The sequence below is a fragment of the Centroberyx gerrardi genome, chromosome 11 (assembly GCF_048128805.1).
Source record: "Centroberyx gerrardi isolate f3 chromosome 11, fCenGer3.hap1.cur.20231027, whole genome shotgun sequence".
In the NCBI taxonomy this organism is placed as follows: domain Eukaryota; kingdom Metazoa; phylum Chordata; class Actinopteri; order Beryciformes; family Berycidae; genus Centroberyx; species Centroberyx gerrardi.
The window spans coordinates 11501289-11519308 of NC_136007.1; the positions used below are offsets into that span (position 1 = coordinate 11501289).

At 43.6% G+C, this 18020-nt stretch overlaps 1 protein-coding gene across 1 annotated transcript in view; it reads left to right on the plus strand.

The window, feature by feature from the left end:
* Positions 1 to 91: 91 nt before the first annotated feature.
* The window catches only part of crebrf (creb3 regulatory factor), a 28416-nt gene continuing 10487 nt past the window's right edge, over positions 92 to 18020 (plus strand). Inside the window, exons 1-9 of the mRNA XM_071894720.2 lie at positions 92 to 203; positions 6649 to 6879; positions 8471 to 8596; positions 11177 to 11352; positions 13949 to 15117; positions 15351 to 15548; positions 15997 to 16186; positions 16479 to 16552; positions 17649 to 17768. Coding sequence (XP_071750821.1) covers positions 6871 to 6879; positions 8471 to 8596; positions 11177 to 11352; positions 13949 to 15117; positions 15351 to 15548; positions 15997 to 16186; positions 16479 to 16552; positions 17649 to 17768 — 2062 coding nt within the window. The 5' untranslated portion in view covers positions 92 to 203; positions 6649 to 6870. The remainder of the gene's footprint in view (positions 204 to 6648; positions 6880 to 8470; positions 8597 to 11176; positions 11353 to 13948; positions 15118 to 15350; positions 15549 to 15996; positions 16187 to 16478; positions 16553 to 17648; positions 17769 to 18020) is intronic.

Genomic DNA, 18020 nt, shown 5'->3' on the forward strand with positions numbered 1-18020 from the left:
CGAGGCTTCGTTGCTATTGGCCCACGGCGCACCACGTGACCGAGCAGTCACGCGCTTTCCAGGAACCCGTCAGGAAGAAGAAAAACAAAACAAACCCGAGAGCTCAACGCGTGGACTCCATTGAAAATGGCCTTATTATCGTCAACATAGGAAGCGATACGAGGTGCAACACGAAGCAAGACGTGTATGTGGGTGTCCTAAAAGTGAGTAGGATTGTTACTAATCCGTTTTGGAAAACTTTGCTGAGCGCTGGATCAGTGTTTCGCTGCGGCGGTTGGTGAAGGCTGGTGCTGGGTTAGCTCGCAAGCTAACGCTAGGTCGGTTGTTGTATCGGGCTTGCTGGGATGAAGGGGGGCGGACGGAGGCCATACTGTGAGCTGCGGGCGAAAAGGAAGCAAGACTCAGTTCCGCAATAAAACCTCGGACAAGGGCAGAAAACACAATTATTATGTCGCTTAATGTGCACAGCAGCTTATAAAGTCTTGCAGGAACTGTTTTCGGGCAGAAATGCAGTTTCAGAACGGACTGAGGTAAATTTCAGTAAATGTCAATCAGTCCGAAACCTGTCAAAATAACGCTGGTTCTGTTGATTGTGTCCTGGCAATCAGTTGCTCGGTCCACTCCAACAGTGTGATAACAGGTCTGGCTCTGGGTCCATACGGTTAGAAACGTGCACTTATGTAAGAAGATTGGCTTGTACAGCGTTTGCAAACCAAGTTAATTGTCCAAAACCACGCTATACTTATATAATATAATTACAACAACTGTTATTGTGTCACTGACAAGCCCGGTAGCAGTTACAGTTCAGCATTGGATGGTATTTGATGTAGGAAAAGCATTACTGGGTCAGTGAAATGCTCAACACTTGAAGCTAGCCTGAGCTGACGGTACACGCCCCCCAACACAACATCCACTGCTGCTGGAAAGAGCTCGGCCGAGCGAGAAATTTCCATGTGATTGAAAGTGGATAATAAAGATGAATCAGGCTGTTTGACCTAATCGGTACCCATTCCAGATATCTTAGGTAACAGATTGTTTTGAGCATAGTTTAGATTACATTTTCAGCTAAAGAAGTGCTTTATAGTTTATAAACCTGCTTGGGAGACAACCGTTGGATTTGCTCGTTCTTTGGTAAATACTTATAGATTTACCTTTCACCGTATATTAGTTTATTACAGTAAGTTTTTGTGGAAGGTGGTAGATTTTTATTTTAAATCTCGTTTAAATAGCTATCTAGGCCATGGACACAGGCCTTCAAATTGTTTATCTTCTGCCTCAACCTAGATTGAAACGGGCTGTTTATTATGTAGCAACTCCCGGAGTGACAGTCGTGGCAGCCATCCATGCATGCGTGGAGGCGGGACTTCAGCTCTGTTCGACCAATAGGGCAAGGGGATTACGTGGGTGTTGGCGCACAAGGGTTAGATTGAGGGTTTGTTTTGTTTTGCTCAGGATCTATGATGAGTGCAGAGATTGGGGTGATGTTAGTGACATTTCTTAGGTTATTTGTGGTTTGTTTAGGTTCATTTGGAAGCTGTACACTCCTGTTAGACTCCTCTGATAATTGCTGTTCTGTTGTAGTTCATCTCTGCTCCTGGACTGTGTTTCTCAAAAACATATGGATCCAGTGGTCAAACATGTAGGGATTTGACTTTTCATGTTTTTGTCTGGACCTTGAGTTATCATCTGTTTTGTCTTTTCTCCCATTATTTCCTACCTTTTTTTTTGTGCAGCGTTTGTGTAGCTCCTGTAGGCACTGTGGCCTGCCTTGTTTACGTATCGTTTTTGGGAAACTGAAAGCAGTGTGTGTGCTTTCATCAGCAGCTGCAGTGTCAGAGCAGTGTCTGTACGAGAGCTGGTCGTCCATTCCTCTTGCTTTCCAACAGTAAGGGATAAATATATTTGTAAACCAGAAAGCACCTATGTTGACATAACACATATGTTCATAAGTTATGACAGCCATCAAATTCAAGATCGCTTTTGTCTATTTTCTTTGCAGATGTTTACATTATTCTTTGTCAAACGCTTTGAAAAAGATCATGCCCTTTTACCCTCAAAGTAATCCTCCTGTGGCCACAGACTCGTCACAGAGAAACAGCGGTCACAGTTACAGTGTGCTAGAACTAGACCTCTGAATCGAAGGATGCAGCAGTATTTATTCACTGTCACCTATGCTTGATGGGTGTTGCTCAAATGCCAGAATAGATGGTTACTCATGACTCTGACCAGTGAGATCTTATTTAAGTGTAGCCTGATTGATGAACCAAAATGTTTGCAAGTGAGACACCACAATAATATACCCATCGAGTTATTTAAATCATGTATTTTTCAACTGCAGCACCCATAATATATAGACATAAAGGTTTGTGAATGTATCCCCGACTGTCACACAGCAGCAGTCATGAATTTCCTGGCTAAGAGCTCCATACAAGAGTAGTACACTGGTACAAGGGCTGTTCAGTGAACTGAAGAATTAATTTTTACTTGTAGTGCATCCTGGTGACTCAGGGGGCTAGTAAAGCACATACCATGTTCTCGGTTCAAATCTAGTCTACGATTTTTGTTGCGTGTCATCTCCTCTCTCCTACTTCCTGTCACTCGCCTGTTTATACCACCTAATAAAAAAATACGATGAAAACTCTAACTAGCAGCATGTATCCTGGTGCCTTCGATTACCAGATAGGCTGTTACTGAGCAGCCATATTCTGTTAGTCTGTCCCTAGACTGTACACGATCGTTTTATGTTACCACACAAACACACACCCATGCACACATACACATTTAAGGCCTGTGGGTTAACGCCCTTTCATTTGTGTTTATAGAGATTCTGGCTAATGTCCTCTAATTTTTAAGTAAACAGGCTGAAGCCTCCTGCCTGTTATCTCTGTAGGGATCAGGAGGAAATCTCTCATCAGTTGGCCACTGACTGATATCAGTAGATATTCATTCCAAATAAGACTGGTGATTGACCTACTTGGATCTCGTCCAATATTGTGCAGCAGAGAATGTCAGGCGTTTGCATCATAGTAGAGCTGTGGGTTGAGCAAAACACAACCAAACTCTCTTTTCCCAGACCTGGACCAACAGGGTTCTTGTGCAGTTCTGGAAATTATGGACAAGTATCATGATTTCAGTGATTTTTATGATTTTTGTTTTTTTCAGATTTGATTGTGTATGGAAATTTTGAGAAAATGGTGACTAAAAATATGGGAAAAATGATGTTACCATACCATAAAAATCATACCATCATACCCATTTCTACATTTTGTGATTCAAAAGTAATGACTTGTCTGCTTAGTTGAGACTGTCCACTACGACCCTGAACTCAACTCACATGTGTTTACATTATTTGAGTGGAAGCAGAGAAGACAGAGCTCATCCTGTGTGAGTCTGTTGCGAGCCTAGCATACACAGCCACACACATGAACCTGACACTGATGCCACAGTAAACTGTGAAATTGTGGAGAGCTGGGCTGGCTTAGCGACCCTAAATGTGAACGTTTGCTGAGGGATGCAAAAACAGACAACAGGGCATTTTGTAAGTTGTGTAAGGAGACATTTGATCTATCCGACATGCAAGAGGCAGCAATCAAGAGCCATATGGCCATACTACCTCATAACATTATAATCAGAAGACAATCAGATTATGCAGAGTGAGGGTAATGTTTCACTATCTGGTCTGGACAGGCAAAAACCAGCCCTGGGATCAGCGTCAACTAAAATTTCTATCCCCTATGCACTTCTGAAGTTTAAGCATGATGCTGCAATAAATTCTGTCCTGTTGAACAACTCAAGCCTTTATCGATTTGTCTTAGATACGTTTCTATAGCAAGCATTTTGTATAAGAACCTATGTTTACCATAGTTTTAGAAGGGGGAAAAAATCCTCTGGAAAAATCAGAAATTTTGAAATGGAAAACATGCAGTGAACCTTGAATCAAGCCCACAGTTTCTAGATTTTTGTGAGCCCAACCCCAACTAAAATCCAACATTGCAGAGAAAGAAAGAAAAAAGCATCTAATACTGGTATTTTTCAACAGTATTGCTGAACCAAGTCAGCTCAAATCTGTTGGGTCCTGCCAGGTTTGGTCATAAATGTCAGGCTCTACATCGTAGCCTGTCAGCTATTAAGCAGTGAGTTGGATCGCATTTTATTCTGCTACTGGAAAACATTCTATTCAGCTTAAACAGGTCAGGTGAGGAGCATTGCCACTGACTTTTTTTCTGCATGCTCATTGTGAACTTAGCCTTAATGTTGCCTTCTGCGATAGCACAGAGCCTGGATTGCTGTTGGTGTTACTGTTTTGTTCAGGCCTTATGTTTCCTCATTCTGCCTCTGCTACAAGTGAAACCAGACACAGCTGTCCAGGAAGGAAGTACACAGGGGCTAAGATGATCAGAATCTGTATTTCAGAGGCTGTTTCCAAATATCTTGGTGGGCATCAAGAGGCTGTGTGTGTGTGTGTGTGTGCATGCGTGCATGCATGCACTTGTGTGCTTGCATGTCCATTTGTGTTTTTTGGAAATTGCTCTTGTAATTGCAGGTGCATGTAAAATGTGCAGCACTGTTTTCTTTGACTTCCTGTTTCCATGCAAAGTAAAGTAAAGGGGGACAGCGCTCCGAGGTGACGAGAAGTTCATTAGAGTCAGCAAGAGCACCCAGTGAGAGGAAATGATGTCATCCTCTGCCTCTAGAGGAGTGGGATTGGTGAATGTTTGTGTGTGTCACTGTGCTACGCAGGGGTCATGTCTCCATGCAGATCCTTAATAATTTGCTATGCAAAAGCAGCGTAGGGACTGAAGATTAGGCTCAGTCCATGTGTCGCAGTCAGTAGGCGGTGTAGGAAAGTGAGAGAATGACAAACAGGCAGAGAATGAAAGGAGGATGAGGGCGAAAGTGATGATGAAAGAGAGGGAGAGATGAGAAGAGGTGAGGGTGATGGCTTAGCTTAGTCTGTGTTGTGAAAGTAATGTCGAGTGAGAGGGGGATAGAAGGAAAGAGATGACTGTGATAGCCTAGCGTAGCCTAGTGCTGTGTTAAATTTGGAGGCTCAGCACTAGAGATGGAGACAGAGGGGGAAGATCCTGTCCAGTGGCAGGCTGGCAGGTAGCCTCAGCAGTAAACAGCAACACGACAACTTTTTTAGAAGCACTATAGGACAACATTGCCCAAGGAGTTGCTGAAGAATTGTTAAAAGATACAATAACACAAGATACAAATACAATTTATTTGACAACAAGGTTTTGGATATGTTCTTACAGAGTGGGACTTGTTCATGGGGAAAAAGTGATTTTTTTTTTAACTTTCTTAAAGGGGAATGCCACCCAATGCATTGTAATGAAAAGGGATAGGGCTGCAACTGATTATTTTCATTATCAATTAATCTAACAATTAGTTTTTCGATTAATCGCTGTATTGATTATATAATGTATAATATTAATAATTGTATAATGATATGAAACGGAGAAAAGAAAGCAAATCTTAGCATTTGTGAAGCTGTAACCAGCAAAGGTTAATTTTACCTGATAAATGACTAAAACGATTAATCGATTATCAAAATTATAATCGGTTAATTTTCTATTGATCGATTAATTGGCTAATTGTTTCAGCACTAAAAAGGGGCCGTGCCAAATTAGTATTCAAGGAACATAAGCTGTTCATGTGACCTGACTGAGCTGGGCCTGGCAAATCTGCCTCCGGAACAGATTCAGACTTTTTGCCTGTGATCACAGTTCTCCCCGAAGGGTAGAGAAACACATCATAACTCAAAATACATGCTGCTCCAGTATTTACACTTAACAAAGGAAGTTAATCTTTTCCAGCTTCAGACCACATGTAAACCCCTATGTAACTGTCATGTACTCCCAGTTCTTGTATCAAAAGCTCACACAATACATTTCATAGTGGAAAAATGCCTAATTCAGATAAATCACTGTGTAAACAAAGGCAGTGGTGGGGCAACAGTGTTTCATCAGAGGGCGTAATACTATTAGGTTACATGGAAAAGGATGTTTGCTTCCTGTTTCACATCAAAAGACCAAAACATGCTGCTCAGTCTGGTGCTGATGGTCAAAATACATTAAAATACATTAAAATACATTAAAATACATTAAAATACATTGCTTGACCAGCCAACCTGATGCATCTGGGTTTTAAGTTTTGCCTATGTTGCTGAAGTGGTTGCATAGTAAATTCACTCTTCAAGTTGCAATGTTTGTGCATGATCTAAAAGTTTATAGTTTAATTGTTTTTTTTAATGACTATTGTACCTGGGGTAGGGTAGGGCTGCACAACTGATTGTGTATAATTTTATGTTGAATTTTAGCTCCCATAGTTTTAATAATTACAAATTATTTCAATGTTATTGTTATTGGTATGGCATAATATTGAAACGTTTCATTTCATTTAGACGTAAGCTGTTGATATAAGATACCAATGTGCAGTAAAATAATTTTGGTCCCTAAATAATAAAGACTTTAAATCATGATTAATAATCATGATCAGAATATGTTGTGAAAATCATTGAAGCCATCTTCGTGCTGCCCAACTGTAGAGTAAAAAAACTTACTAGCCTTGGTTAAAATGTTATTTGTTTCTTTCTTCTTTCTTCCTGGTTCTAACCCTCTTCCTCCATGTACTTTTTCCCAGACCTGAAGCATACAGAGAACCACACCGGACTACAACAGAGCGGACCTGACCAGGTTGAGCCCAGTTTCTGCCCCCCTCAGCCCTGCAGGCTGCACACGCCAGCGCTCTCTGATCGTCTCCCTCAGCATTGCTGTCTTGTGCTGATCAGACGACCTCACACCTCTGGGACGGGACAGGAGGTCCAGAGGTTCCCCCCGCTGGAGCTTAGAGCTTTGCCTGGCAATGCCTCAGGTAAGAGGGAGGACAGAGAGGGGGAGACTCTTAACAGCATTCGGTCACACCGTTATCACCTGGCCTCCAGGCAGACAGGGTTCCTACGCCTGCCTATAAAAGAATGAAAATTAATCTGATCATATCCAGGTTTTGAAAAGTTAAAAGGAATTAACTAAAAATCTATTGAAACAAGCATGTAATTTGTGATAAGCTACGACCAGCTTGGCGCTTTGAGAAGGTGTGGCGGTCACATCACATTTTTTAGTTTCAGTCTGTGGCTTCAATCAGGAAACTGAACTCCTGGTACAATAAAAGGTTACTTTAGGCAGTATATTCATTTATAGGCACAGAGCTGACAAGATAGATAACAAACTAGGCTACAGAGCAATTGAACACAGAGGAAAAAAGAGGTAGGCTAAAACACAGCCTAAAAACAAAGAGAAAAACAAGAAAAATCATTATAATTTTACTATAGAATTATGACACAGTCTATGATAGCCTACTCTATAGTGAGTTTATAGTGAGTGGGTATCATCATTCATTCATTCATTGGTTTCAATCGGGAAACTGAAATTTTGATGCAGTAAATAAAGAGATCATATAATATCTTGATTTTCTATGTCTCTACTGTTTATAGATACACCCACAAGTCAAAATAGTGTATTTCCACGTTCACAGACATAAGTGGCTCCGGCTCTCATACCGCGCCCGGTGGACACGGCAACACTGGATAATATGGCTGCATGTCGCTCCGACAAACACGTCTAAATGCTGGATAAAAACGTGTCTGCTGCACACTGGCCTTGAACCCGGGGATCTCTGGCCTGGCAAACCTATTCTTTACTAACTGAGCTAAACTGAAAGTGATGCAGTGGCCAGGCTCATAGTCTTTATAGTGTCTCGTGATGGCACGTGCAGTAAGGTTTTTGACATTTTTGGGACCGACTGACGGAGTGAATTACTAGAATTATATACTAGCTGCTGGTCGCAGATAAAAATATTGTTGTTCAGTCCTGATGAATATGATTACAGATTTTATATAGATGCAGAGCCACACTGTCATTTCACAAATTGTGTTATTTTTTTTCTTCTTTCTTTCTTGTCTGAATAATAATCTTTAGCCACAGAGTGATGCGGCCTAGTTGACCAGCTGCTGTCAGCACGCGTCATATTAAACACTGACCAAAATCTTCAAATCCAGTGAAGAAATTACGGTCTGGAAAAATTGTGGAACTTTTTAATAAAAAATTTGTAGGAACCCTAGGTCGAATGTTGAGACACACACACACACACTTGTTGCTTGCTTTGTTTTATCTGTACTGTTGTTTTATGTACACACGGGCATGCATTGTCTTCACTGGGAGATACATGCTGTACAGCGGGATCTCCATCCTCTCTGGGAGGGAGACGTGAAGTTTTTCATCGTATTTTTTGTATAGCAACAAATTGATCTTGAACTTGAGAGAGACAGGTCGGATAGGAAAGTGGGCAAAGAAAGGGAAAGGAAAAGTGCTCCTGTTTTTGGCAATTTCTCAGACAAAAAGTGGTCTTGGTGGCGGTGGGGTCTTTTATTCTTTCTTCACTTCACCATTTTTCTGCTGTGTTGCAGCCCAGCATCAGTGGGATGGAGCCTCCCTTTGGGGACGCCTTTCAGAACTACTCATTTGCTGACCAGGCCTTGACCAGCACCGAGCTGCTCGCCAGCAGCTCTGACCCAGATTTCATGTATGAACTGGTGAGTGGACACACACATACACACACACACACACACACACACACACACACACACCACAGATAAAACTGAGGAAACCTATCATACCTAATACATGTGGCTTGGCACTGGTAATCTATTTTTGCCAGGTTACTGTCACATACACATGCACACGCACTCACTCACACACACACACACACACACACACACACACACACACACACACACACAGGCGTTAGCCATTGAGGGAATGCTTTCTTTGAAATCAATGAAAGCTGCTCCGCTGCCCACGTTGCGTTGGTGTTGCGTTGCATCTGATGGAAGCGTCCAAGCTTAAAACTTGCCAGCCAAAATTGGCGCGCACGTTCATACTCATATACTGTATAAATAATGAGAAATTAAGTTGATTGTTTTCTTGTGTACTGACTCACATCAAAATCATAAAATGAACAGCAATCCACATAGACTTTGATGTTCATTTAAAAAAGACCTAAACATTTTAGTAACAAACATACTGCTGATAATTGTAATTAATTGTAATTAATTGTAACCTACTTTTACCCTCTGTTCATATTTAAAAAAAACACACTGTGCAGGGCAGAGCAGACATGTTTAGTCGAGTTTGACAGTTAAACACACACACACACACACACACACACGCACGAGGACACACACAAGGACGGTGAAGACACAGGTGGTTTGAAACGCAGAGCATACAAACACAAAAACTTATCCAGGGAGAGCATTAATTCACAGTAACTGCAACAACAACTAGTATATGTTAAGAATTTTGTGAACTTTTTGTTAATGATTATCGACCTCGTAAGTCAGATGCCCACAAGCCCAAATATGGAATTCCGGTTCCATAGCAAATTATATGCGCTGAAGTGTGTAGCTTGTTGCTAGCAAAAATACTGCTTAGACTAGAAAACGGTTACAGAAATCAACGGACCCAGTGCCATTAGAGACATAAATATATGAAGGTAAAAACGGATGGACTTTGAAAATCCTGCATTAAACGTAGACTGTGACAGAGACGATTATGTGAAACCCCATTAATTTCCCCTATGGAGAAATCGCTATGGAACCTTGAGCCATATTTGGACAAGGCTGACATCATTCGACTTACGAGGTCTATTCTCAACCCAGAACTTTGGTGGAACATTGCAACCTATGACGGAGAGGTAAAATATGCAAGGCGAAGAAATCAACTTTACGTCCAAAATCATAGTCTTTGCAAACTAAATTGACAATTTCAATTTAAGGGTGGAAGTAAATGGAGAGCCACCCTACACATCTCGTTCATATGTTAATACGGTAGGAAAACCTCTCTCTCCTTTCGCTGCACAGTTGCATGCAGTCACCTCACCCACCAGCCTGGCATTTAAAATGGAGTGTGGCCCGTGGCTAATTGTTTGACAGCCATGTGACATTTGCCAGGCTCTCAACATTTAGAGGCGGGTGATATGAGGCAGCGTTAAGCAGACAGCCCAGTGCGCAAGAGAGACACTCACCTGTCACCACTCATGCTGTCAGGCGCAGGTGTCTACCTCAGTTTGCAACCTGTTGGAGGCTAAACATAGCAACTCACTGGTGTGCTCTAAATTTTCTGATCAACACATGAATGGGATGTTAGGGTGAGTCTCCATTTACTTACACCAACTAATTAATTTCCACAGCGGACATATATGGGTTAATAGTTAATGGCATGTATTTTTCCAATATATAGGCCCAATATATGCCAAATAAAGCTGTTTTCTTCAATATTTCAATATTTTGTTGTGTTCCTTCCTGATTAAAAAAATACTTTTCTGCTCTCTGAGACATTTTGAATTGATGCAGGCCGGAGGAGGTTCCCCAGTAAAGGGACAGCTGCCATCTATCAGTGTTTACTAGGTGAAAGATTACATCAAAATGTCAATAAAGTATTATATAGTAATTGTAAAACTGTATGGCAGTGTTTACTAAATAAGTTGGTAATGGAAGCGAATGTATCAAATAATGTATAAATCAATAGATTTTACATTCCTGAGGGGACGATTGATTGATCTCAATATGTGCCTCTCCACTTCTCATGTACACACACACAGAGGAAACTGACAGGGAGGGATCGAGACGCCTGTCACTACATCTTTGATCTGACCAATAGGAGAGCAGCAGACCCACACCACTCCAAAGCCTCGCCCCTGATGCTTTTTGCTGCAACCTTGGGGAAACAAACTCAGAGCCCAGAAATGCAAAGACAAATCCCAGAAATGCAGTCGCACTTAAGCACCATGTGATGTTCAAAAAATAATGTCAGGCGGTCTCATGAGGAATTAAAAGGCAATCTGAGAGGGATCAAATTAAAATTTAAAATTTAGTTAGACTATGATTTTGGATGTAGATCTGATTTCTTTGCCTTGCATATTTTAGCATATTTTTAGCTTATACTTTGCACAGTTCACAGTTTTGGGCTGCAGTAATCAGTTTTTGGTTTGTAATCCTACATTTCTTTAACTAAACCTTTACCATATAGTAGTACTCCAACAAGAAAAACACAAAGAGTAGGTTATCTTTTAACCCTAATCCCCACTCTTCTCTTACCTCCATCTCTCTCTCCAGGACAGAGACATGACCCACCGGCAGAGCCCCTGTGGGGACAGTGCGGTGGGGGTGGGGGATGGAGGGAAGGAGGTGGAGGGCTGTGTGGATCAACTGATGGGGTTGGGAGAGTGTGAGACGGTCTGCAGCAGCTCCGCGTTCGAACAGTGGGACTCCTACTGGGAGGACCTCACCAGGTACTGCATTACATATATATTTTTTAAAACTGTAGTTTAGTTTATTTGCAAGTGAATTTACAATAAGCATTAAGTAAATGAGACATTAGAAAGGAAAACATACTGGACATCTCAAAGAAACCAACAGTACTTATCATGTTCCTGCTCCTCCCCTTCGGAGGCTGTAAGTGGCATGATTTGCGAAGAATTGTGAGTAATTGTAAGACTGTACAAGCAACTCTTGGGTAGTAATACCTAACATGGTACTAAATGATAACAGCAGTAGGCAACAGGGGTTGACTCTTCGGAGGGCTGATGTTTATTAGAATATTACAACAAGATCTTTGGCATTGACCCCGTCGCCGGAAACGATTTATAGGCGATAGAACCTTATAAATTAATTTGATTACGGAGATCCCATTGGGAAGCCATAGACAGGGCCTTAACACTGGTGGTGGTGGGATGATGGACTGACAGCAAGGAGACGTATCAGGTAGGCAAGTTTAAATGCCATCTGACTAGCAAGATCATAGGCTGACAGAAAGCCTGTGCAAGTGATGTGTTCAATGGATAACAATTGTGAGGCAGAGACTGGGTGTGTAAAGAGAGAGCTAGAAAGTGAAAAGAAGTCTCCTTCAGCTTCATCAGTACGATCTGCCAGAGGAACGTTTTTGGAGCAGATGGACGCCTGGGTGTGCAGGGTTGATGACAATCCTTCCTACCTTTTTTCTTCAAGCTTGTGTCATTCAGCTCCTCTGAGGCAGGCAGCTGACAGCCTGTGACCCACTCTGTAATGCGGACAACAGCATGTTGAAGCTTGTCTGTAGAAGAGGAGGACATGGAAACAACCCAGAAGATGGAGGATGATTTTAATTGGTAACCTGTAAAACGGGACCATGATTCATTGTGAGAAATTGAGCTGCATCAGTTGCCGCATGAGGGATATCCATTCTTAATTAAGCAGGACATGTTCTCATCCCATTTGAGGCTGTTGGTGATGGTGGACCTTAAAAAAATAGGACAATGTGAACTTTTGACGGGCCCACCTTTCTCCTGTACATGGACTCATTGTTGGTCATGAGGCCCGCTGGGGTAGCGTCATCTGCAAACTGGAGCAGTTTGATGGACTGAAGGAAGCGGCAGAGGTACAGTCATTTGTGTACAGAGAGTGGAGGAGGGGACAGAGCACACATCCCTGCTGTGCACCTGCGTTCACAACGAGCAAGGGTCAAAGAAGTAGGATCCCAGCAAACAGCCATTTGTCTGTCAGGAAGCCCAGTATCCACCCTCAGATTGAAGGGGAGACATTAAACTGGGACAGACTGCTGTGCTGCAGCTCTGGGATGATGGAGTTGAAGACGGAGCTGAAGTCAACAGACAGGATCTTGGCACAGGAAACAGTCGTGCTCAGGTGTTCCAGAACAAAGTGTAGGCATAGGTTGACTGACTCATTTTCCCTGTAGGCAAACTGCAAGGGGCCAAGGAGTAAGTCTGTGATATCTTTGAGATAAGATAGGCACTTTATCATAATGGAGGTTAGTGTCACTGGCCGGTAGTTACAGAGGCAGGTAACCTTGTCCTTCTTGGATACAGGAGTGATGGTGGATGGTTTGAAGCCGGCAATGACTCTGCTTGTGGACAGGGAGTGGTGGAAGATGCTAGTAAACAACAGAGCAGCTGGCTGGTGCAGTCTCTGGGGATCTCAGGTGATACTCCATCAGGCCTGCAGCTATCCTGACGTTTTTGCTGCCAAAATAGTTTTTGTACTTTCTCTGTGATGATGAGTGGCGGTGGTGGCCAGGCAACGGGCTTTGAAGTCTGAAGACTGTCGGCATAGGGGTTGGGGAGTGCTGGGGAAGAGGTCTGCGGACACGTGGGTTAGGGGTGGAGGAGTGCTGGCTGTTGCAGAGGGCTTGGGGGGGAACGTGTCAATCAAAGCGGCAATAAATAGAGTTGAGGTCACCGGCAAGTTTAAGAGAAGGGAGGGCCTTGTAGCTTGTGAGTGAGGTGAGAAAGTAATTGTAAACTGGCTCTCCAGTTTAGTCTTACATTGTTGCTGATGATTTATGTAGCTTGTTTCTGGCCAAGCGATATTCATCTCTATTTGTGTATCATCAGGTACATGAGTTCCTTAGTAAACCATGGGTTTGTGTGGATGTACTTAACAATGGTTTCCCTCAGCTGACGGGCTTCTTCCCAGAAAGAGATTAAAGCAGACAGTGTCTGTGTGGGTGTCAAAACTATAACTCCCGGTCTGTACGGCTAAGACAGTTTCTGGGCTCTCCTCTTGCCTCTGGGATCTATCTACGGATTGTGGTATGGAAAGGTTTGGCTGCCTTCAGCATCCCATCACACTTGCTACAAGAGATAAAATCAAAATACTGTTTAATCACATCTTAGGTAATGTTTAGGTGCTGTTATGAGCTGTTGTGTTAGCAGTTTTGAACAGAAAGTGCATTTGAAAAAATGTTTCACTTAAATTCTACATCTACATACCTTTCTACTCAAGCAAATTCTACACAGTTACATATCAGAGGTAATAACACTGACAAGACAGCGAAGGTTCATTTTTTCACATTTGTATTGATACAACTGCATGTCTCTTTGTGCTTGACAGATACACACGGCTGGCCAGCTGTGACATCTGGGGCACCAAAGAGGTGGACTTCCTTGGATTGGACGACTTCTCTAGTCCCTACCAGGACGAGGAGGTGATTGGCCGAACCCCGACACTGGCCCAGCTCAACAGCGAGGATTCGCAGCCTGTCTGTGAGGCGCTCTACCACCCCGCTGACCTGCCCCTATCTGCCCCTCAGGCTCAATCTCAGTTTCCCCTGCCTCCCTGCCACAGTAAGAGACCCCCAGGTTTTACCCTAGGATCCGGTCCCAGCGCTACACGGCTCTCCCCTGCCCCCACGTCCTCTTCCCGTCCCTCCCGCAGCCCTCTCCCTGACTTCCCCGAGGGTTCCCAAAAAGCCACCTGGCCTGTCCCCTCCAGCACTGAGACTATGGCCAAGACCCAGAACCACCTCAGTCTCACCCAGGACCACACCCAAGCTCAACCCAAGCCCCTGGGCCTGGGGACCAAGATGGCAGCCCCGGCCTCCCACGGCTCCGACTTTGTGCGGAAGGCCAAAGTCCGTGTGAGTGCCGTCCATAAAGCTCAGACGGACATGCCCTTCCAGCCGGAGGTTGAGGGGTCACATCCCCCTCTACCCCTCTCTCAGCCCCAAGACGAGAAGGCCTCCACTTCAGGTAGCGCCGCCTTAGTGGGAGTCCCTGGCACTGCAGCCAGTGGCCGCATGGCAAGCTATGAGAGGAGGGCAGAAGGGATGGGGAGGAAGGAGATGCCTGTCGGCTGGTCTGCCACCGTGCCTCAACTGGTTGCAGCTAGCCAGGCTATGGAGGGCAGCACCTCTGGGCTGGTGAGCGGCAGCGTTAGCCTGCCAGGGGCTAGCGGTAGCGTCCTGGTAGTGGAGGGCACCGAGAAGAGCAAGGAGGAGGAACACAACTACTCTCTGTTCCTGACCCGCACCAGACTGGCTGGCAGAGCCCACTCCCAGCTGGAGGAGGAAGAGGAAGAGGAGGAGGAGGAGGAGGAGGAAGAAGAGGAAGAGGTGGAGGAGGAAGAAGCCGAGGGGCTAGAGCTAGACGATGAAGACCACGACGAGGGCTTCGGCAGTGAGCACGAGCTGTCTGAGAATGACGAGGAGGAGGAAGAGGAGGAGGATGAAGACTACGAAGCAGACAAGGACGACGACATGAGCGATGCCTTCTCTGAGCCAGGTACCCACCATGTGTCACCAAGTCTTTTTGTTCTGTTTGCTGTGTCTCTCTCTCTCTCTCTCTCTTTTTGCCCCCACTCACGCCTGTCTTTGTCCTGTCTGTCTCCCTTGCTTTTTCCTTCCTTCTCTCTTTCTCTCACTTTTGCTGTCTCTCCCCCTCCCCCCACTCCTTTTCCCTACCATGTCTCTCTCTGACTCTCCACCTTTTCCCCTCTTTCTCTCCCTCCTCCCCAGGCTGTGACATGGAGCTGATGGACGACATTAAAGGCCTGACAGCAGGAGTCTCCAGTCGGAAGAGAGGAAAGCGCCGCTACTTCTGGGAGTACAGCGAGCAGCTCACCCCCTCCAAACAGGAACGTATGCTCAAGCCCTCTGAGTGGGACAGACACACGCTGCCTAGCAACCTATACCAGAAGAACGGGCCTCTCCATGGTATACATACATATACGCACATATACATTGGAGCAAAATATAGCCACAAGCAGGCATTTGGGATTTAACCCATGAGAGACTCGTTAATGATGTTGAGTCAAAAGCTTTATGAGAATCTTCAAAGGAGAGACAAAATGTACAACAAAATCAAAGGGGGTGAATGATTTCTTGAATGACTCTATGTACCAATTTTCACAACTAGAAGACGTGGCTTTTATTTTTTATTATTTTTACCCTTAATTGCACTGCCCCATCATAACATAAAACAGATCATATATGCCATGTAGTGGATGCTTTTATGCAAAGCGCCTTACAGTTCCATGACCATATGCATTTTCACTATGAGTGGGAATCGATCCGTCAATTTCAGAGCTTCATGCCTGTAGAAACTTTGGTGAAATAAATTCGGGTGATCTCTGACTTGCTCTTTTCCTTGCTTGTCACCAAGGGAAGTACATGCTGAAGAAGTCTCGTCGTACGGACGTGGAAGACCTGACTCCCAATCCACGCAAGCTGCTGCAGATCGGCACCGAGCTCCGCAAACTCAACAAGGTGATCAGCGACTTGACGCCAGTCAGTGAGCTGCCACTCACTGCTCGACCACGGTCCCGCAAGGAGAAGAACAAGCTGGCCTCCAGGTAAAACACACGCACACACATGCACTTACACTAGGTGATGTTAATCATGTATAATCACATATTGCTATTTTAGTTTCCGCTATAAATGCTTCTAGAAAAATAGCACCATTGACACTTAAGAACATCCTGTGTAGCTGTCAGTAGTCAAGATGCTGATCTAAATGTGTGAAAAGTACAATCTGCTATGTGTTACAGGGCCTGTCGTCTGATAAAGAAAGGTCTTCTAAAGTTCATACTTTACTGATCTACTGCTATGCATTAGTAACCTCCACTCTTCTACTGTTTATTGCAGAGCTTGTCGTTTAAAAAAGAAGGCCCAGTATGAAGCAAACAAGGTCAAGCTGTGGGGACTCAGCACAGAGTACGGTACGTTGCCATGGTAGCACATAGTGGTACAGTATTTACACCTTATGTATTTGACAAGTACATCACCTTCTGCATCAATAATGTTTCTGTCATGCCTTGTCGGTAGTTCCCAGTCAAATGTATGTTACTCTATATCAGCAAATATAATAATAATAATGTTTCTGCTTTGAGCATTCTCATAGAGCTATTTTTTTTATGTTATGATGGGCGCTAATAATTTGCTTGTGCTGAAAACTGGTGGACATAGCAGACCTGTTGGTTTTTCCCTAATGTTTGCATATGAAAGTCATAGACACATCCCACCATACTCGAGCTCGAGATTGTATCGATGACCAGTGAGATTAGAGGGAAAGAGCACAGAGCTGTTTTCAGCTCTCCTCATCATAAGACCTTTGCCTCTTTTTCTAGTCCAGTGTAATGTATTTGTGACTCCAAAACTGTCAAATTTGTGTGACAAAAAATGTCATAATGCATTGAGAAGCAAAGCATCACAAATTGACAAGTGACATGACTTAGCTCTATTTAGCTTGTTTACTTATTTTCACAGTATCTAACTTGGATTATATTTGCCTACAACAAAGGCCATATTGTTCCAGCAGCAGGCTAAAATTATACTTCAGTCATTTTAATAATGCTACTTGACTTCCACTTGTAGTATCAGAGTTAAGGGGACTCTTAACGGACCGGCACACCCTTGTTTATTTGACTTTTGAAAAATAAGAGTTATGTGCACCAAAAACACGCTTACAATCAGTATCATCTCAGTGGCATACTGTAGTAGAGATGAGTTGTTGTATTTTCTCAGTTGCTAGGTGAGAAAAAATCAACCTTGATATTTTATCTTTAAAACTGCCCCCTGCAACATTGAGGGGTTGTGCTCCTATCACCACAGTTAGAAAAAATAGAAACACTGATAAGAAATGAATAAGTGTTGAAATTTATTTTAACACTTCTGTTTAACTCCCTGACCTGAAGATTGATGCAAGAATTTCACTGTGTCTGTGTGTGTATTTATATCCCCGCATATGTTTTTGTGTATGTGTTCACGGTTGTTGTCAATGCCTGTGTGTGCGCATGCATGCGAATCTACCTGCAGATCGGCTGCTGTTTGTGATCAATGCTATCAAGGAGGAGATAGTGACACGGGTGAAGGACTCCTCTCCGCATTCAAGCAACATGACTGACACTCTGGACCGGCTCATCCAGGAGACGCTTGGTGAGAATTAGGGAGGGGAATTTTCCCCTGTTATCACTTCACTTTTCACATTCATGGAGGTTTTGTAGCCGACTGACTAATCACCAAAGACGTAATTGACAGCGCTTCGCAGCCCTCATGAGAGATGAAGGAAATTTAGTTTGGTACTTCTCTATGGGGGTTAAATTTAATATAACTGACTAGTATTTCTATTGTCGGTAGTACATCAATCTCTGAGTAACTGACTAGTTGCTTTTGTTGCTGTTTCTAGTG